The following is a 15,527-nucleotide window of genomic DNA, read 5'->3' as shown; positions in this document are numbered from 1 at the left end:
GGACCACGGAAGTCTGGTGACTCTGCACCACGTTTTTTCCCCTCTATCTCAGCATCCTACCATGTGGCACTACAGCACAGTACACGTTGGTTCCCCCGCGAAGGCCTGGGGGCAGCGTGGTGGTTAAGTGTTTGAAAATCCTTCTCTAAAGACTACTCTTCTCCAAAGTGACTTTCTCCTGTCTCCATTGACCCTCTGGTCAGTGAGAGGCATCTTGGAGTTATCTTGAGAAAGCTGGACCATGGGTAGGGTGTGGGAGCAAGCAAAGCACTGGACTTCTGTGGCTGCTCCTGAAGGGAGGTCTCACATCTTTTGTTCTGCTGGAGCAGCTGCCTCCTGACTTCTCACCACACCGGTCTGTCCTCTGCCGTCACCAGGAGATCCTTCTCAAACACGGATCTGTGGTCCCTGCTCTTGCCGACTTTTCATGCCGGACCTAACTGCCCCTCCCAACCCTCAGCACAGGCCGCTTCCTCTGCCAGGAACGTACCCTCCCCCCTGGTTGTGGGTCCACTGGGTGAACACACACCTATTTAGTCCCTATGGAAGCACTGAGGTCACTCTGCCCTCCTGCATGGGATTGTTGGGCCCCCTCCTCAGGCCCTCCCCCAAGCTCTTGAATGAACCCGCGTCGTAACATCACAATACACAGTGTTTGCACGCTTGTCTTCTGAGCTTCTTTAAGGCAAGGAGCCTGTCTTATTCATTGTTGATTCCTTGTTGCATTGAACAGTGCCTGGCACCAAGAGAGCCTTCAGTGTTGGTAGAATGAAGAAATGAATGGGCAGATGGACAGACTAATGGAGCTTGTTGAGATGGGGGCTACAGCTTCACTACAGCCCCCAACCTCATGCCCCAGCCCATTTCTGGGGGTTAGGGGGATATATAACCTTTCTCCCACACTAAACCTCGATCACCACCAGACTAATAGTCCTTAATTTCTGTGAGCAAGAATGGACATCCCTCCCATCTCATCACCCCCTGCCCAAAGATTTTTATTCACAAGGATACAATTCAAAGTGAGGTAGTGCATATGTATTGAGAACCTACTATGTTCAAGGGACTGCAGTGATACAGTGAGAGGAAATAGCCTGAAAGTGCCTTCAAAAAGTGACCGTGCTTTTATTTATTTTATTTTATTTTTTTGGCTGCGTTGGGTCTTCGTTGCTGTGTGCCGGCTTTCTCTAGTTGCAGAGAGCAGGGGCTACTCTTCGTTGCGGTGCGCGGGCTTCTCATTGTGGTGGCTTCTCTTGTTGTGGAGCACGGGCTCTAGAGCGCAGGCTCAGTAGTTGTGGCGAACGGGCTTAGCTGCTCCACGGCATGTGGGATCTTCCCGGACCAGGGCTCGAACCTGTGTCCCCTGCGTTGGCAGGTGGATTCTTAACCACTGCGCCACAAGGGAAGCCCTGACTGTGCTTTTAAGTCCATCATTGACATTATCATGTTCATAAACATCTTCATAAATTCAAAATTCTCTCTGGTTCCTCTGATGGTTCTTTCTGGAAGTCCTTTAGTCTAACAGCAGTAGCCAGGGAATCATGGGCAGCTCCCTAGTAGGAAGTTCCCTTTCTTGCCAGAATACACTGGGTTTTCACCATGTGGGAACCCCTGGCCCATAGGATTATCCTTTGTTCTCACAGTACTCTAGGAAAATTAGATTCAAGGGGGTATTAGAATAACCCTGAAGGAGGAGAGCGTGTATAGAAGGGCAGTCTCATCCCTTTGATGAGGGGCCCTCTGGTCCCTGTTAGCATGGATAAGGCCCACTTCCCCTTAGTCGTTGCTCAGCACCAGCCGGGCTAGAGGTGCAGGGTCTCGGACTGGACCTGCCATACCCTCAGAGTAGGTGGGCTGAGCAGGCCGCATCATTCCTGGGGACAGAACGAGCTCCTAGGAATTGTGCTATTCAAGGCTTAACTCTTAGCCAAGCCTCATCCCCAAACAGTTCTTCTCCCTATCAGCACCCTGCTTAATCCCAGGATAAGCAAAGGGGGATGTTGAGAGGAGCAAGATGGCACCAAGTGAGAAGACCCAAGCCACAGGAGAGATGGGAATCTCCATGGCAACAGCTGCCGAGGAGACAGGAGGCTCCAGCAGCACCCAGCACTGCCCTGGGGGAGCAAGGAGGGAAGGCAGGATTCTGAAGGCACTGATATAGGCTCGCAGCCTGGGATTTTTGGAGCAGAATTAGGAGGTGAGAGAGGCTGGCGCCAGGAGAAGAGCCCTTTGCAGCTGACCAGTTTGGAAAAGCAGGGCTTGAGGACTGTTGGAACGGCTTTGCAGCAGGCTCTTCATTTACACACCCCTTGCTCCTATCTGCCCCCACCGCCATGTGTCCTTGGCCCTGGCACCCCTGAAATGACAGCTGGTGGCTCCTAGCTTACCATGAGGCCATCTGATAAGAAGGCCCCCTCTTTCATGGCACCAGGAGACCTGCCAGGTACCTGTGAGAACAGTGGGGACGTGCTTGGCTCTCCCAGCTATGCCTTCTGCCCCCTAGAGCCCCCTAACCTGTCTCTCTCTCTCTCTCTCTCTGCAGTCCCACCCCCTGTACCTGTGCAACGCCAGCGACGACGACAATCTGGAGCCTGGATTCATCAGCATTGTCAAGCTGGAGAGTCCCCAGCGGGCCCCCCGCCCCTGCCTGTCACTGGCCAGCAAGGTAGATTCGCACTTGACCCCCGCACACCCTGAACCCCTGTGCGCCCAGCTCTGGGCTGTGAGAGGTCCTGTGCTCTTTGTCTGCTTGTTTCCTGAGAGTGATGTGCTCAATTCAGGTTTTTATAACCCATGACTGGTCTGAGAGACATGGAAATTCAGGCCGCTGTCCTCTCCCCACCAGCCATGTGCCAGCAGAATGTTTGGCTGTCATCTAGGGCATGTGCCCCATCCTAGCTCTTCCCCCATCACCTGGAAATTCCTACACCCCTTCCCCTGCCTAGCATCAGAGCAAAGAGGGGGTCAGCTGGAGGGCTTTTCCATCTTTCAGAAATATTCTCTGAGCACTATGCAAGAAGAGTGGAAACAGAAGCCATTAAAACACTCTTCCTCCGAGATTGCAAACCGTCAGCCCCGCACTTCCTCAGGGCACCTTTGGCTGGAGCTGGCAGCAGCTGCCACCTTTCCACTGTCATGGGCTCTCTGGTTTGCCATGCTCCCCACTGGCCTGCTACCTCATAGAGCCTGTAAACATTTGCATTCGTGACCCCTGCTTTAACATTAGTTACTATTTTCTTTGTGCTTGTCATGTGCCAGGTGGGACATGGGATAGATACTTCTTATATATATTAATTCTCATTTGCTTTTCACAACAATCAGGAAAACTAGACATTGTTATTCTCTATTTGACGTATAAGACAAATGAGGATCAGAAAACTTAAGTAGCTTGCCAGGGTGGCAGGGATAGGAAGGGGCGGAGCTGAGATCTGAACCGAGGCTTGTCCACTTCTCAAACCTGAGCTTTTAATCTCTGTGCTCTGTTACCTCCCATTCTGGCTGGAAAAACTGAACATACGTGAAAAGAGTCTCGTGGTGAGCCAAGCCAGAGTGTAGTTAGACTGTGGGTGGCACGGTCAGGCAGACTTGGAGGAGGGGGTCCTGCTCCCAGGGGTGGTGGGAGAGGAGGGTGACAGTCCCGCCCTATGCACCTGCTCCTTGAACTCTGGCCCAGGGGATTTGTGATCCTCCCGAGGGCTGTTTCCTGGGCCATGAGTCTCAAGGAAACAGCCTGGGTTCTTACGTGATCCCCCAGGGGGCAGGGACTCGGGCAGGACTCGGAATGTGGTGCCCACAGATAGGGGAAGATATTCTCCCAGCCTGGTGCTGATGCAGAAGGGGCCCTGGGGAGGTGGGAGCTGGGGTCCAGGACACACCTGAGGAGCTGGAGGGTGTGGTGTCTCTGCAGGACGGTAAGTGTCCTACTGGCAGCAGCGTTTTGTTAGGCTGAAGCTACCCTACCTCTGACTATTTCATTTCCATTGCTTGACAAAATATGGGCAAATGCCATTCATTTATTCATTTGGTAGATGAGTGCCCAGTGTGAGGTAGGTGAGTGTGAGTTAGAGAGAGGGGAGGGAGACAGACAGATGGAGGAGGACGAGTTCTGAGAGCTCTGCTGTCCCTCTCAAGCAGCGTATGATTTCACATGCGTGTGGGCCCTCGGCAACCCGCCGGGCTGTGTCCACATAGGAGGTTTTCTTCTCGCCCCTAGAGGACCACCCTCCTGTAGGAGAAATGAGCCATGTGAACAGACACTGGGTGACAAGGAACATGTGGTCAGTGCTCTTTGAGGTACTTAATTAACCTTGCTGGGCCTTTGTTTCCACTACCATAAAATGGGACTTTTATTTCCTACCCCAGTGATCATTGTGAGGATGAAAATAGTGTACGTCAAGTGCCAAATAGTCCCTGAGCTAAATGAAACACAAAATCAAAAAACCATTAGGAGTTCAGAAGAAGCACCTTGGCTGCTGCCCTGTGACCTTTTTTCTTTCTGAGGTCACTGCCTGAGCTTCCCGTGCCCACCCCCCCACCCCCCGCACCATACTCACCCCGCTTCCCCTCGCCCGTCTTCTCCCCCCATCACTCTGCGGAACTGCTCTGGCCCCAAGCTCTCCCGCGGGTCAGGTCCAAGGCATCCCTCGGATCTCTCATCCTTTGACCTGACCAAGTAGCTCCTACCTGGGATCCCCTGGCCCAAAGGAGGTCTGTGAAGGTAGTAATGTGGATCTTTGGGCTACTTCCAATATTTTAGACTTCCCACAGGCCTAAATAAACTCTTCACTTTTTTTGCTTTTGGTTGAATTCTATCAGTTCAATGTGTTAATACAAGTTATCTCATAGGAAAATGAATTGTGCGTAATAAATGCAGTTAGTTTGGTAAAACATATTTAAATATAGGGCTTGTGGGAGGCATAAGGGAAAGGTGGGTCTTTGGTGAGGAAATTCGAAAACCACTGACCTCAGTCAGCTCTGCTCTGGCAAATCAATTAGTGTCAGTGGTGCTGTCCCATCCCCGGAACTGGGGCTCTTGAGCCAGGCAGCCCCAGGTCTGGAGCCTGGCTTCTCCACTGCCCCTCAGTGTGACCTGGACATTTGCGCTCAGCTCTCGGAGCCTCTGTTTCCCCATCTGTGAAAGGGGAACAATAACAGGGCTCATATCTTACAGTAGTTATGAGGAGTTGAGGAGACAGTACAGATGCCAAGCGCACAGCAATCACTCAATAAATGACTGCAGCTGTCACTGCCGTCCTTGTCATTGGCATCATCATCCTATGCTTTCATAGTTAACAAGGTTGGCCTTTTTCTGTCACGGTTCTCTTTTGATCTCTGACCCTCACTGTAGTTCTTCTGGACTCTCATTCTTGTCAGCATACCACCTTCCTCCCCCTACCCAGTCACCCAGATTGGTTTCTGTTTCTTTATTAGCACCTCCACAGCCATCCTTGTGATTCCCCAGGCCCTTAGCACCTCATGCCTGGACTGGAGCAGTGGCCTTTTGCCTGGTGGAAGGAGCTGGCTCTGGAGGCAAAAAAGTTGGGTACAAGGCCTGCCTCTCTTACCACAGAGAACACTCCCTGCTAACCAGGTACTCGGAAGGCTGAAGTCCTGGGTGGGAATTCTGCCTCCACTGCTTATCAGCTGTGTGACCCCGGGCAAGTTGTTCAGCCTCTCTGAGCCTCTGTCTTTTCCTCAATTCAAAAGTGGAGCTGATGCCTGTCTTATAGAATTGTTGTGAGGAGTAAATGAAATCATGTACGCAAAGCACATGGCGATAGATGTTATGATAATAACTAATACTTAAGAGTGGCTTAATGACAGATACAAATAAATAAATAAATAAATAAATAAATAAATAAATAAATACTTAAGGAACACTTACTATGTTCCAGGCGTATATTACAAGGCTTTACATGGAGTAACTTATATAGTCCTCAGAACAACCCTGTGAAGTAGGTCCTGTTATTATCCCTAGTTTACAGAAAGGAAAACTGTGGCACAGAGCAGTTAAGTGACTTGCCCAAAGTCTCACAGCTAATGGTTGATGGCAGATTTAGTACTCAAACCTAAACAGTCTGGGCAGAGTTGGTCTCAATAACGGTTATATCCCCTCTCCTTCCTCCTCCCCTTGCTTTCAAGCCTAGGTGAATCCCACCTCTTGTATTGAATCTTTCCTAACTGGCTCAGCCCAGCTAGGCTACTAGGAGCAGAAATCCTTCCCTCCTGGCATGCTGCCAGGGTCTCTGGCCATGCTTTTCACACCAGGTTTCATGGAGATGCCTTGGCAGGGGCTGGGGTTGAGGGGAAGCCAAGGCTCCTTCTTACCCCTAATCCCACCCTCAACCTCAGCTCACTTTTATCTGTTTTGTATTGAAGATTTGTGTCAGTCTCTGTGTGTGTGTGTGTGTGTGTGTGTGCGCGCGCGTGTGTGTGTGTATTGTGGGGGGCACAATGGAGGGAAGGGCTTTCTGCAGTGAAAAAAGGGTTTGGAAACGACTGGTCTATTTCATTCATTTGTACTCTAGAATGTTATCAGCATTATAATCGTACGTATATGCTTTGTCTCCGCAGCTAGATTGAGTTGTTCTGGAGGGCTTGGCCTTCCCTGGCTTGGTGCCCTGAGCACAGTGGATGCTCAGTCAACCTTTGATGAGGAGGAGATACACAGTGACTGTCCCTGTGTCTGGAGAGGAAAATCTAAGGTGCAGGGAAGTGCAGAGTGTAGAAGTGCAGAAGTCCTGGAACGTATTGGCTTCCACTGCTAAAGGCCATGGGCAGCCTGCTCGCTGTTCTTAGAGGGCTGGCTGAATCTTTGCAGCTCCCAAAGAGGTCTCTGGGTTGTCTTTCTAAAGCCCATTCTTCCTGTCTGGAGGGCCTGCCCGTCCTCTCTGTCTTCCAGGTTCTGGTCTGGAAGAAGTGCTTCTCTCTCTCCCTCCCTCCCTCTTGCTTGGGTGCGGGCGGACTGCAGGGCAGCATGGGTAGCCCCTGAGTGGGCTGCCATCTGGCCCCAAATCTTGCCTTTTGAGTCCTAGAACTCTGGACACAGGCACCCACTGTCTGAAAGGCCTGTTTGTTTCCCCTGTTGGCCAACCCTCTCTCTTTGATCACTTTTACAACTTTGTAATTATGGGCTGTAATCGGCTGGGGTGTTTGAACGTCAGGGTAATTACTTTCCACCGTTCCTACCCCAACCCTTCAAAAAGAGAGGGGTAGGGAAGTAAGAACATCTCCAGAGAAGGAAGTCTCTGCCCTTCCCTCCTGCTCTTCCAGGCTGGGCTGGGTTCAAGGTCTCATTCTGGGGATGAGAAACATGAGGCCCTGGTAGCACTGAGGATCCAGGAGTCTCAGTTCTGTGACTACTGGGGTGACCTCCCCACCCCTTGGTTAAGTCAGGGACTATGAGATTAGCAGAAGGAGTCCTTCTCCTTTTCCCCTAGGGCTGCTCCCATGCCCTGGTTTGGAGGGCTCTGAAGACTGGACAACTTATTCTCGCCTGGGGTCGCCTCGGTGGGGGAGACTTCCTGGGAATAAGCAGGCTAGAGGAGGATGAAGGCTGTGACCTCTCCACTTCTTCAGCAGTTCCATTCTCGAGTCCTGTGAATTTCCAGTCAATTAGCCTGGCGAGCCTGGGCCTGGGCTGGGCCTGGGTGCTGGTAGAGGGCCTAGCCCAGCTCCTCAGGGAAGGAGGAAGGGAAGAGGGAAGGTGCCCTCCTGGCCGCAAAGGCCCCACTTGAGGGTCTCCACCACCCTCCCGGGGCTCTCCTGCCTGCAGGCTGCCTGTTCTGAGGGGCCCCCTGCCCCCTGCGGCCGCCTGGGGAGTAGGGATCTGGGAGGGGGAGCAGGAGCCGCTCCCCTGGCCTGCCTGGCAGGAGACCTGCCCCAACAGGCTCTCGCCAGGAAGGGAAGCAGAGATCAAAGCGCTCGGAGTCTAAGCCCCAGCACGGGCTGCTCTTCCTGACTGCACTACTTGCAGAAGGGTTAACTCCTTCAGTGCCTGCAGGAAGGCCCGAAAGGATCAGCAGTCCCCAGGGGCCTGAGGTCCCAGCCCGATGCCTTCGCAAGGTGAGCCTTTGCTCTAGGGAGGAGCGCTGGAGAGCATCGGCGCCGGGAGAGAGGCGACAGTGAGGCCGGAACAGGGTCTGTCTGTCGGTCCTTTGCCCTTGTGCCTCCACCCCACCTCAGCTCTTATCTCCCTGGTCTTACCCCACACCCAGAGCCCCTAGATTCCTGCTTTTTGTTCTCTTTCTGGCTCTGCTCTCTGCTTTGCCTGGTTGGCTAGATCCTCTCAGAGCCTTGGCGAGCACGCATGTGCATGTGCTTGTGCACGTGTGCACACTTGCATCCTTGTGGGAACAGCCCTTTGGGTCCCTCCCAACCCGAGTCTCTACTGCCACCCTCAGGGAGGGGGTGAAGGGATAAAGCACCAGACAGGGACTCCAGTAAGTCCTTGAATTGGAGCCAGAGAAAGAGTTGGCAGACTAGAGTGTGGCAGGGAGAGAGAGCCGCGAGATGGGCTGAGCCTGGGGCTGTCATAGACGCCTTGGGTGAGAGCGGCGTCCCAGGCTCCTGGAACTTGGCCTGAGGCGGGGGGCGGGAGGCTCTGAAGGCTCCTCTTGTCAGGCAGGGCTGGCCCCTGGAAAGCCCAGTTCTGTTCTGCCTGAGCTGTCCCCCTCTCTGTACTGGGGACTGGTCACCCCCCCGGGCCCTGGGGGGTGCTGGTCGCTCCCTGCTCTCGGTCCTCACACTTCTTAGTGAAGGCGGACTGGGGGCACCCTGACGGCGGGGGCTGTGTCTTATTCGTCCTTAGGCCAGGAGCCTAGTCTACCCTCTGGCACCTACTAAGCCCGGTTAGGGGTTTGTCCCATTACGAAAGGAAGGACTGAAGGTTGTCCTGGAAGGCAGTGGACCTGGGTGAGCCTGGGGCAGGGCAGGGGATCCTAACCCCACTGACCCCTTGCATGTGTTATATGTGGGAGTGTACAGAGGTGTGGTGTGTGCAAGATCCTAGGAAGGGATGTGAGGGGGCGAGGCCAGGGCGTGGATGGGCTGTGTGTCTGACCCCTGCGGGACCTCTGCTGTGTGTCTCTGCAGGCCCGGATGGCGGGGGAGCGGGGAGCCAGCGCCGTCCTCTTTGACATCACGGAGGATCGCGCTGCTGCTGAACAGGTACCCGGGACGTGGGGTGTTTGAGGAGGGGGCTGGACGGAGGAAGAGAAATGTGCCGGGGAAGAAGTCAGGACACAGCCACCCTTGTGGGCACTTTCCCTCCTGCAGCTGCAGCAGCCCCTGGGGCTGACGCGGCCAGTGGTGTTGATCTGGGGTAATGATGCCGAGAAGCTGATGGAGTTTGTGTACAAGAACCGAAAGGCCTACGTGAGGATTGAGCTGAAGGAGCCCCCGACGTGGGTAAGCACGCCAGGTCTCCAGCCCCGGCCCCAGCACCTGCTGTCACCCGCACCTTTTCCTGTGGTGTCTCTCACCAAAAGCCCTTAGACTCCTGGAGCTAAAAAGACCTTGGAAACCCTCTAGCGCAACTCTGTCCACCAGCTGTGCACCTCTAGGCAAGTTTCTTCCCCTCTCTGAGCTTCATCTGCAGAATGAACAGATTGGGCCAGCTGAGCTCTAAAGTTGTTTTTCAGCATCGTGGTTTCATGGCACAGAGTAGCAGAGCCAGAATGAAACCCTGGTCCCCAGGCCCCCTGACGCCTGGCTGGTATTTCTCCATCGAGTGGGAAGCTCGGCCAGCTGCTCGCTGGGTAGCTTCCGCCTTGTAGAGGGGTCCCTGTCCCCTTTTTCCCAAGCACACGGGTCTCGAGATAGTACCTCTCACAGCAGACGTTTGGAGGAGTGCCCATGGGCAGAGGGACCACCTCAGCCCACCTGCAACCTCATCCCCTCTGCTGGAAGACTCAAGGGGCCCTCCAGTTCTCCGTGTGTCTCCTGGGCTCCTGTGTTTCTCCCGGGTTGGCCCCACTCCTTCCAGAAGTGTGACACTTTCCCTCTCTGCTCGCTCCCCCAGCCAGATTATGACGTGTGGATCCTCCTGACGGTGGTGGGCACCATCTTTGTGGTCATCCTGGCCTCGGTGCTGCGCATCCGGTGCCGCCCCCGTCACAGCAGACCGGTGAGCCGGGTGGGCTCCCTGGTGGAGGTGGGCGAGTGCATGTGTGGGGGAAGGTGGGGAGCAGGAAGGGAAAAGTGAGGAAAGAAGGTGCTCTTACGCCTGTGAAACAGTTTACACCTAAATCCCCCGGCAAATGACTTTGTTGATTTCCAGCAGCCTCTCTCCACAAGAGTCCTCATTTGTTAATTCATTCAACAAATAAAGTGAGCTCCTGTTCTGTGCCAGGCACTGTTCCAGGTGTTGGGGATAGTGCAGTGAACAAAAAGGCAAAAGATTCCTCCCTTCGGGGAACTTTCATTCTCGTAGAAAGAGACAGACAATAAATAGGTAAAATGAATGAGTAAATAAATAAGTAAAATATACAATAATTTAGATGGTGGCATGTGCCAGGGAGAAAAATAAAATAGAAAAGGGGAGGGAATGGAAAGGGGACAGGGTTAATTTTTAAAAGCAAGGCCAGGGAAGGCCTCATTGAGAGGATGACATTACAGGTAAGACCCTCAATGGGTGAGGGGGTGATCTGTGCAGATACCTGGGGAGAAAGTGGTTGAGGCGAGAAAACAGGAAGTGCCAAGGCCTTGAGGCAGAAGTGTGCCTGGTATGTCTGAGGAACAGCAAGACGGTCCTGTGGCTGGAATCCAGTGAGTGAGAGGGCAGAGCAGGAGGTGGGGACAGAGAGTTCATGGGGGCCCAGTGGTATGGGACTGTTAAGGCCGTTGTCAGGATTTTTTTTTCACTCATGGGAGGGTTTTGAGCAGAAGGAGAGCCATGATCTGACCTCACCTGATCTGTGGTGAGAAACCAGCTCAGAGGCTATTACAAGAATCCAGGGGACAGTAGTGGTAGCTTGGATTAGGGAGGTAGCAGTGAAAGTGGTGAGGATTAGTTGGACTCTCCACACACTTTGAAGGCAAAGCTGACAGGTTTCTAATGGACTGATCATGGAGTGCAAGAGAAGGGTCAAGAATGGCAACAAGATTTTTGGCCTGAGCAATTAAAAGAATGGAATTGCCTTTACTGAGGTGGGGAAGACTGCGGGAGGACAGGTGTGCGGTTGGGCGGTTCATGGGATTAGGAGTTCAGCGTGGGGCCTGTCAAGTTTGACATGCCTGTTAGATATCCAAGTTGAGATCTCAAGCAGGCAGTTGGATAAAAAGTTGCTCTCATGGGTCATCGAGGGAAGGAAAATCAGTAGTATGAGTGGGGCATGGTATCAGTAGTGTGAGTGGGGCATGGGATCAGTAGTATGAGTGGGGAACCAGATAAGTAGTGTGAGTGGGGAATGGGATCAGTAGTATGAGTGGGGATCCAGATCAGTAGTATGAGTGGGGAATGGGATCAGTAGCATGAGTGGGGAATGGGATCAGTAGCATGGGTGGGGAATGGGATCAGTAGCGTGAGTGGGGAATGGGATCAGTAGTGTGAGTGGGGAATGGGATCAGTAGCATGGGTGGGGAATGGGATCAGTAGTGTGGGTGGGGAACGGGATCAGTAGTGTGAGTGGGGAATGGGATGAATAGTATGGGTGGGGAACGGGATCAGTAGTGTGAGTGGGGAACGGGATCAGTAGTGTGAGTGGGGAACGGGATCAGTAGTGTGAGTGGGGAACGGGATCAGTAGTGTGAGTGGGGAATGGGATCAATAGTGTGAGTGGAGGAATGGGATCAATGGTATGAGTGGGGAAGGGGATCAGTCGTATGAGTGGGGGAATGGGATGGGAGGGCTTAGCCTGCTTGGCAGAGCCATGTATGAACTCTGAGGATACAGACGCCTCAGAGTGGTCAAGTGGTCACGGGATCTAATTGAGTGGCTGGGAGCTGAGTACAAGCTGGAGTCCAGGGCTGAGGGAATAGGAACCCTTGCCCCATTCTGGCCCCACCCTCTTCCCAGGATCCCCTTCAGCAGCGAACAGCCTGGGCCATCAGCCAGCTGGCCACCAGGAGGTACCAGCCTGGCTGCAGGAGGGCCCGGGCCGAGTGGCCAGACTCAGGTAGCAGCTGCAGTTCAGCCCCTGTGTGTGCCATCTGCCTGGAGGAGTTCTCGGAGGGCCAGGTAAGGCAGGGCCGTGGTTCGCCTCCGTGACCAGGCTGGGGAGGGAGGCTGGAGCTTGGGGGAGGAAGCACTTAAGGCTGGTGTGAGTGCTCGAGCTGCATCTATGTCCTGTGTATCCTGCACAGACAGCCCTGAGGTTGGGTTATTTTCCTGGCTTTCCAGGGAAAGAGAACTACTGTTTGTTGAGTGTGTACCACGTGCCAGGCTCTGCAGTGGGTGCTTTAGAGGCATCGTCTCGTTTTAGTCTCGTGACAGTGAGGGGTGGGGGTAGATTAGTTTTTTAGCCTCATTTTACAGCAGAAAACTGTCTGTTAAGAAACTTGCCCAAGGTCATGCAGCTAAGTGGCAAAAGCCAGGTCTACTTGATATCAAAGCCCATACCGTTTCTGTCCTACTGTGAGGTCTTTGAAAGCAGATGGCGGCAGTAAGGAGAGGCCAGAGGGAGTCGGGGATGCCCTGCTTCCTGGCCACGGCTGTAGCTACAGACAGCTCTGGTTCAGACCCCTTGTTTTCTCCAGGAGCTACGGGTCATTTCCTGCCTCCATGAGTTCCATCGTACCTGTGTGGACCCCTGGCTGCGTCAGCATCGCACTTGCCCCCTCTGCATGTTCAACATCGTAGGTAGGAGGTGGGCCAAGGACTCCCCTGTGTGCAGGCAGATGGGTCTAGAAGGGGCTTCCCTCTGGGCAAGTGTTTTGCCTTGAAGCTGAGGAGAAGGCAGGACTGCCTCAGTTGTTCTTTAAGCTGTGCACTGCTCGAAGGGGGCCTCATCTGAGGGGGCGGCCATTCCATTGCAGGCATCTTTATGATGTATTTTCATGACAACTTTGTTGATTTTAAATCTGACTGATTTGTTTGTTTGTTTGTTTATCTATTTATTTATTTTTGGCTGCGTTGGGTCTTTGTTGCTGCGCGCGGGCTTTTCTCTACTTGCGGTGAGCGGGAGCTACTCTTCGTTGCGCTGCGCGGGCTTCTCGTTGTGGTGCGTGGGCTTCTCACTGCGGTGGCTTCTCTTGTTGCGGAGCACAGGCTCTAGGTGCACGGGCTTCAGTAGTTGCGGCACGAGCTCAGTAGTTGTGGCTTGCGGGCTCTAGAGCTCAGGCTCAGTAGTTGTGGTGCACGGGCTTAGTTGCTCCGTGGCATGTGGGATCTTCCCAGACCAGGGCTCAAACCCGTGTCCCTTGCATTGTCAGGCGGATTCTTAACCACTGTGCCACCTGGGAAGTCCAAGATTTGTATATTTATTATTTCACTTTTCTGGCAATAAAGTATCCTGTTTGAACAAAACCAGGATATTATGACAATCTTCTAAAAGATGAAAGTGAAGTATCTTGAGGAAAGAGAGCCTTTTTCTAATTCACCCAAAGGTGCAGTGTGGGCTAGCAGTGGCCCTGGGTGAAAGTCCCCAAAGGGCTGCTGGGAGGAGCAGGGCTTGCCATGCACAGTGGGAGTCCCAAGGAGACAACTGGCTGGAGGGAGCAAGGGCATCCCAGGGCCCAGGCAGGGTAGGAGCATCCTTGGTCGTCCAAACTCTGATGGAGCTTGTGGGCGATGCAGGCTCAATAAGTAGGCTACAGCCTCACTTTTCTGAATGTACCTCCTTCCGTTTGTGGAGTCGAACACCTGTGCTCTTGATTCTCTCTTCCAGAGGGAGACTCGCTTTCTCAGTCCCTGGGACCGTCTAGATCTTACCAAGAACCAGGCCGAAGACTTCACCTCATTCGCCAGCATCCCGGCCATGCCCACTACCACCTGCCTGCTGCCTACCTGTCGGGCCCTTCCCGGAGTGCAGCGGCTCGGCCCACACGGCCTGGTCCCTTCCTACCATCCCAGGAGCCAGGCGTGGGCCCTCGGCACCACCGCCTCCCCAGAAGCGCACATCCCCGGGCTCCAGGCGAGCCACAGCGCCTGGCAGTGGCCCAGAGCCCCTCTGCGCAGGGCTGGGGGCTGAGCCACCTGCGGTGCACTTTGCAGCACCCTGCCACCTGCCCCATGCCCCCACGCCGGGCCAGGCCTCACGACAGCAGCGGGTCTGGAGAAAGCTACTGCACAGAACACAGCGGCTACCTGGCAGACGGGCCAGCCAGTGACTCCAGTTCAGGGCCCTGTCACGGCTCTTCGAGTGACTCAGTGGTCAACTGCACGGACATCAGCCTGCAGGGCATCCATGGCAGCAGTTCTACCTTCCGCAGCTCCCTGAGCAGTGACTTTGACCCCCTGGTGTACTGCAGCCCTGAAGGGGAGCGCCGGGGGGAGGAGGCTCAGCCTAGCATGGCCTCTCGGCCTCGTTCTTTGGACTCAGTGGTGCCCACAGGGGAAACCCAGGTTTCCAGCCATGTCCACTACCACCGCCACCGGCACCACCACTACAAAAAGCGTTTCCAGTGGCACGGCAGGAAGTCTGGCCCAGAAACTGGAGTCCCGCAGTCCAGGCCTGCCATTCCTCGGACACAACTCCAGCCAGAGCTGCCTTCACCCGATCCGCAAGCAGCCAGACCCAACCCAGCAGCCCCGTCAGGACAGCTCCCCAACCCACAACGGCCCAGGGCCCTCACCGAGCCAGCCCCTGGGCCAGCTGATGCCTCCAGCCCCAGCCCTGGTCCCAGCAGCCTCTTCCACTTGCAGAAGTCCAGCCTCTCTGTCCGACACACACAGAGGAAACGGCGGGGGAGTCCCTCAGAGCCCTCCCCAGCCTCTCGACCCCAGGACTTGACTGCACACCGAGTGTGCCAGATTCTTCCCCATTATGGCCCCAGCCTGGCATATCCTTGGTCCCCAGAGGCCCACCCATTGATCTTTGGACCTCCGGGCCCGGACAGGAGGCTGCTACCAGAAACCTCAGGCCCTACTTACCCAAGTTCACAGCCGGTGTGGTTGTGTCTGACTACACGCCAGCCCCCAGGACCATACCCATCTGGGGAGGGGCCTTCCGAATGGAGTTCTGGCACCCCAGAGGGCAGGCCATGCCCTTACCCACACTGCCAGGTGCTGCCAGCCCAGCCTGGTGAGTTTTCAGGGGAAATGGGTCTGGTGGGGACAGGAGACTAGAGCTGGATATGGCAGAACGGGTGAAGTCATCCAGAGGGTTGATGGAAGCTGAGAAGGGTCCAACAGGGGTGACATTCAAAATAGTGGACAAGTGGCATAGCGTGGGATGCTGGCCCTGCCAGGTTTTGATCCTTTAGTTGCCAGGTCCTAGGGAGGTCTCAGGTGAGGTACCAGTGTGGCTGAGACACCAGAAAGTACTTGGGGTGGCTTGGGGCAGCAGCTCAATCGTGAGCGTTTCAATATTTTAAAAATTGGTACAGCTGAGCATATAGCTCAGTATTAGCTGTAAATACAAAGAAGGCCA

At 54.3% G+C, this 15,527-nt stretch overlaps 1 protein-coding gene across 3 annotated transcripts in view; it reads left to right on the top strand.

Annotated features, from left to right (window-relative positions):
* Positions 1-15,527, top strand: part of RNF43 (ring finger protein 43) — a 60,064-nt gene that overhangs the window by 42,590 nt on the left and 1,947 nt on the right. For 2 of the 3 annotated variants that reach the window (XM_082439996.1, XM_082439998.1), the window contains exons 2-8: positions 2,540-2,662; positions 9,091-9,165; positions 9,274-9,405; positions 10,019-10,123; positions 12,014-12,175; positions 12,694-12,796; positions 13,824-15,179. In XM_082439996.1, the coding sequence (XP_082296122.1) occupies positions 2,540-2,662; positions 9,091-9,165; positions 9,274-9,405; positions 10,019-10,123; positions 12,014-12,175; positions 12,694-12,796; positions 13,824-15,179 (2,056 nt within the window). Of the gene's footprint in view, positions 1-2,539; positions 2,663-5,475; positions 5,588-9,090; positions 9,166-9,273; positions 9,406-10,018; positions 10,124-12,013; positions 12,176-12,693; positions 12,797-13,823; positions 15,180-15,527 lie in introns of those variants that run through there. The other variant, XM_082439997.1, reaches the window with a different exon arrangement.

The sequence above is a fragment of the Balaenoptera physalus genome (assembly GCF_965194825.1).
Source record: "Balaenoptera physalus genome assembly, chromosome: 20".
NCBI classification, from domain to species: domain Eukaryota; kingdom Metazoa; phylum Chordata; class Mammalia; order Artiodactyla; family Balaenopteridae; genus Balaenoptera; species Balaenoptera physalus.
The sequence above is the reverse complement of the archived record's forward strand: the minus strand, read 5'-3'. Positions and strand labels throughout refer to the sequence as shown.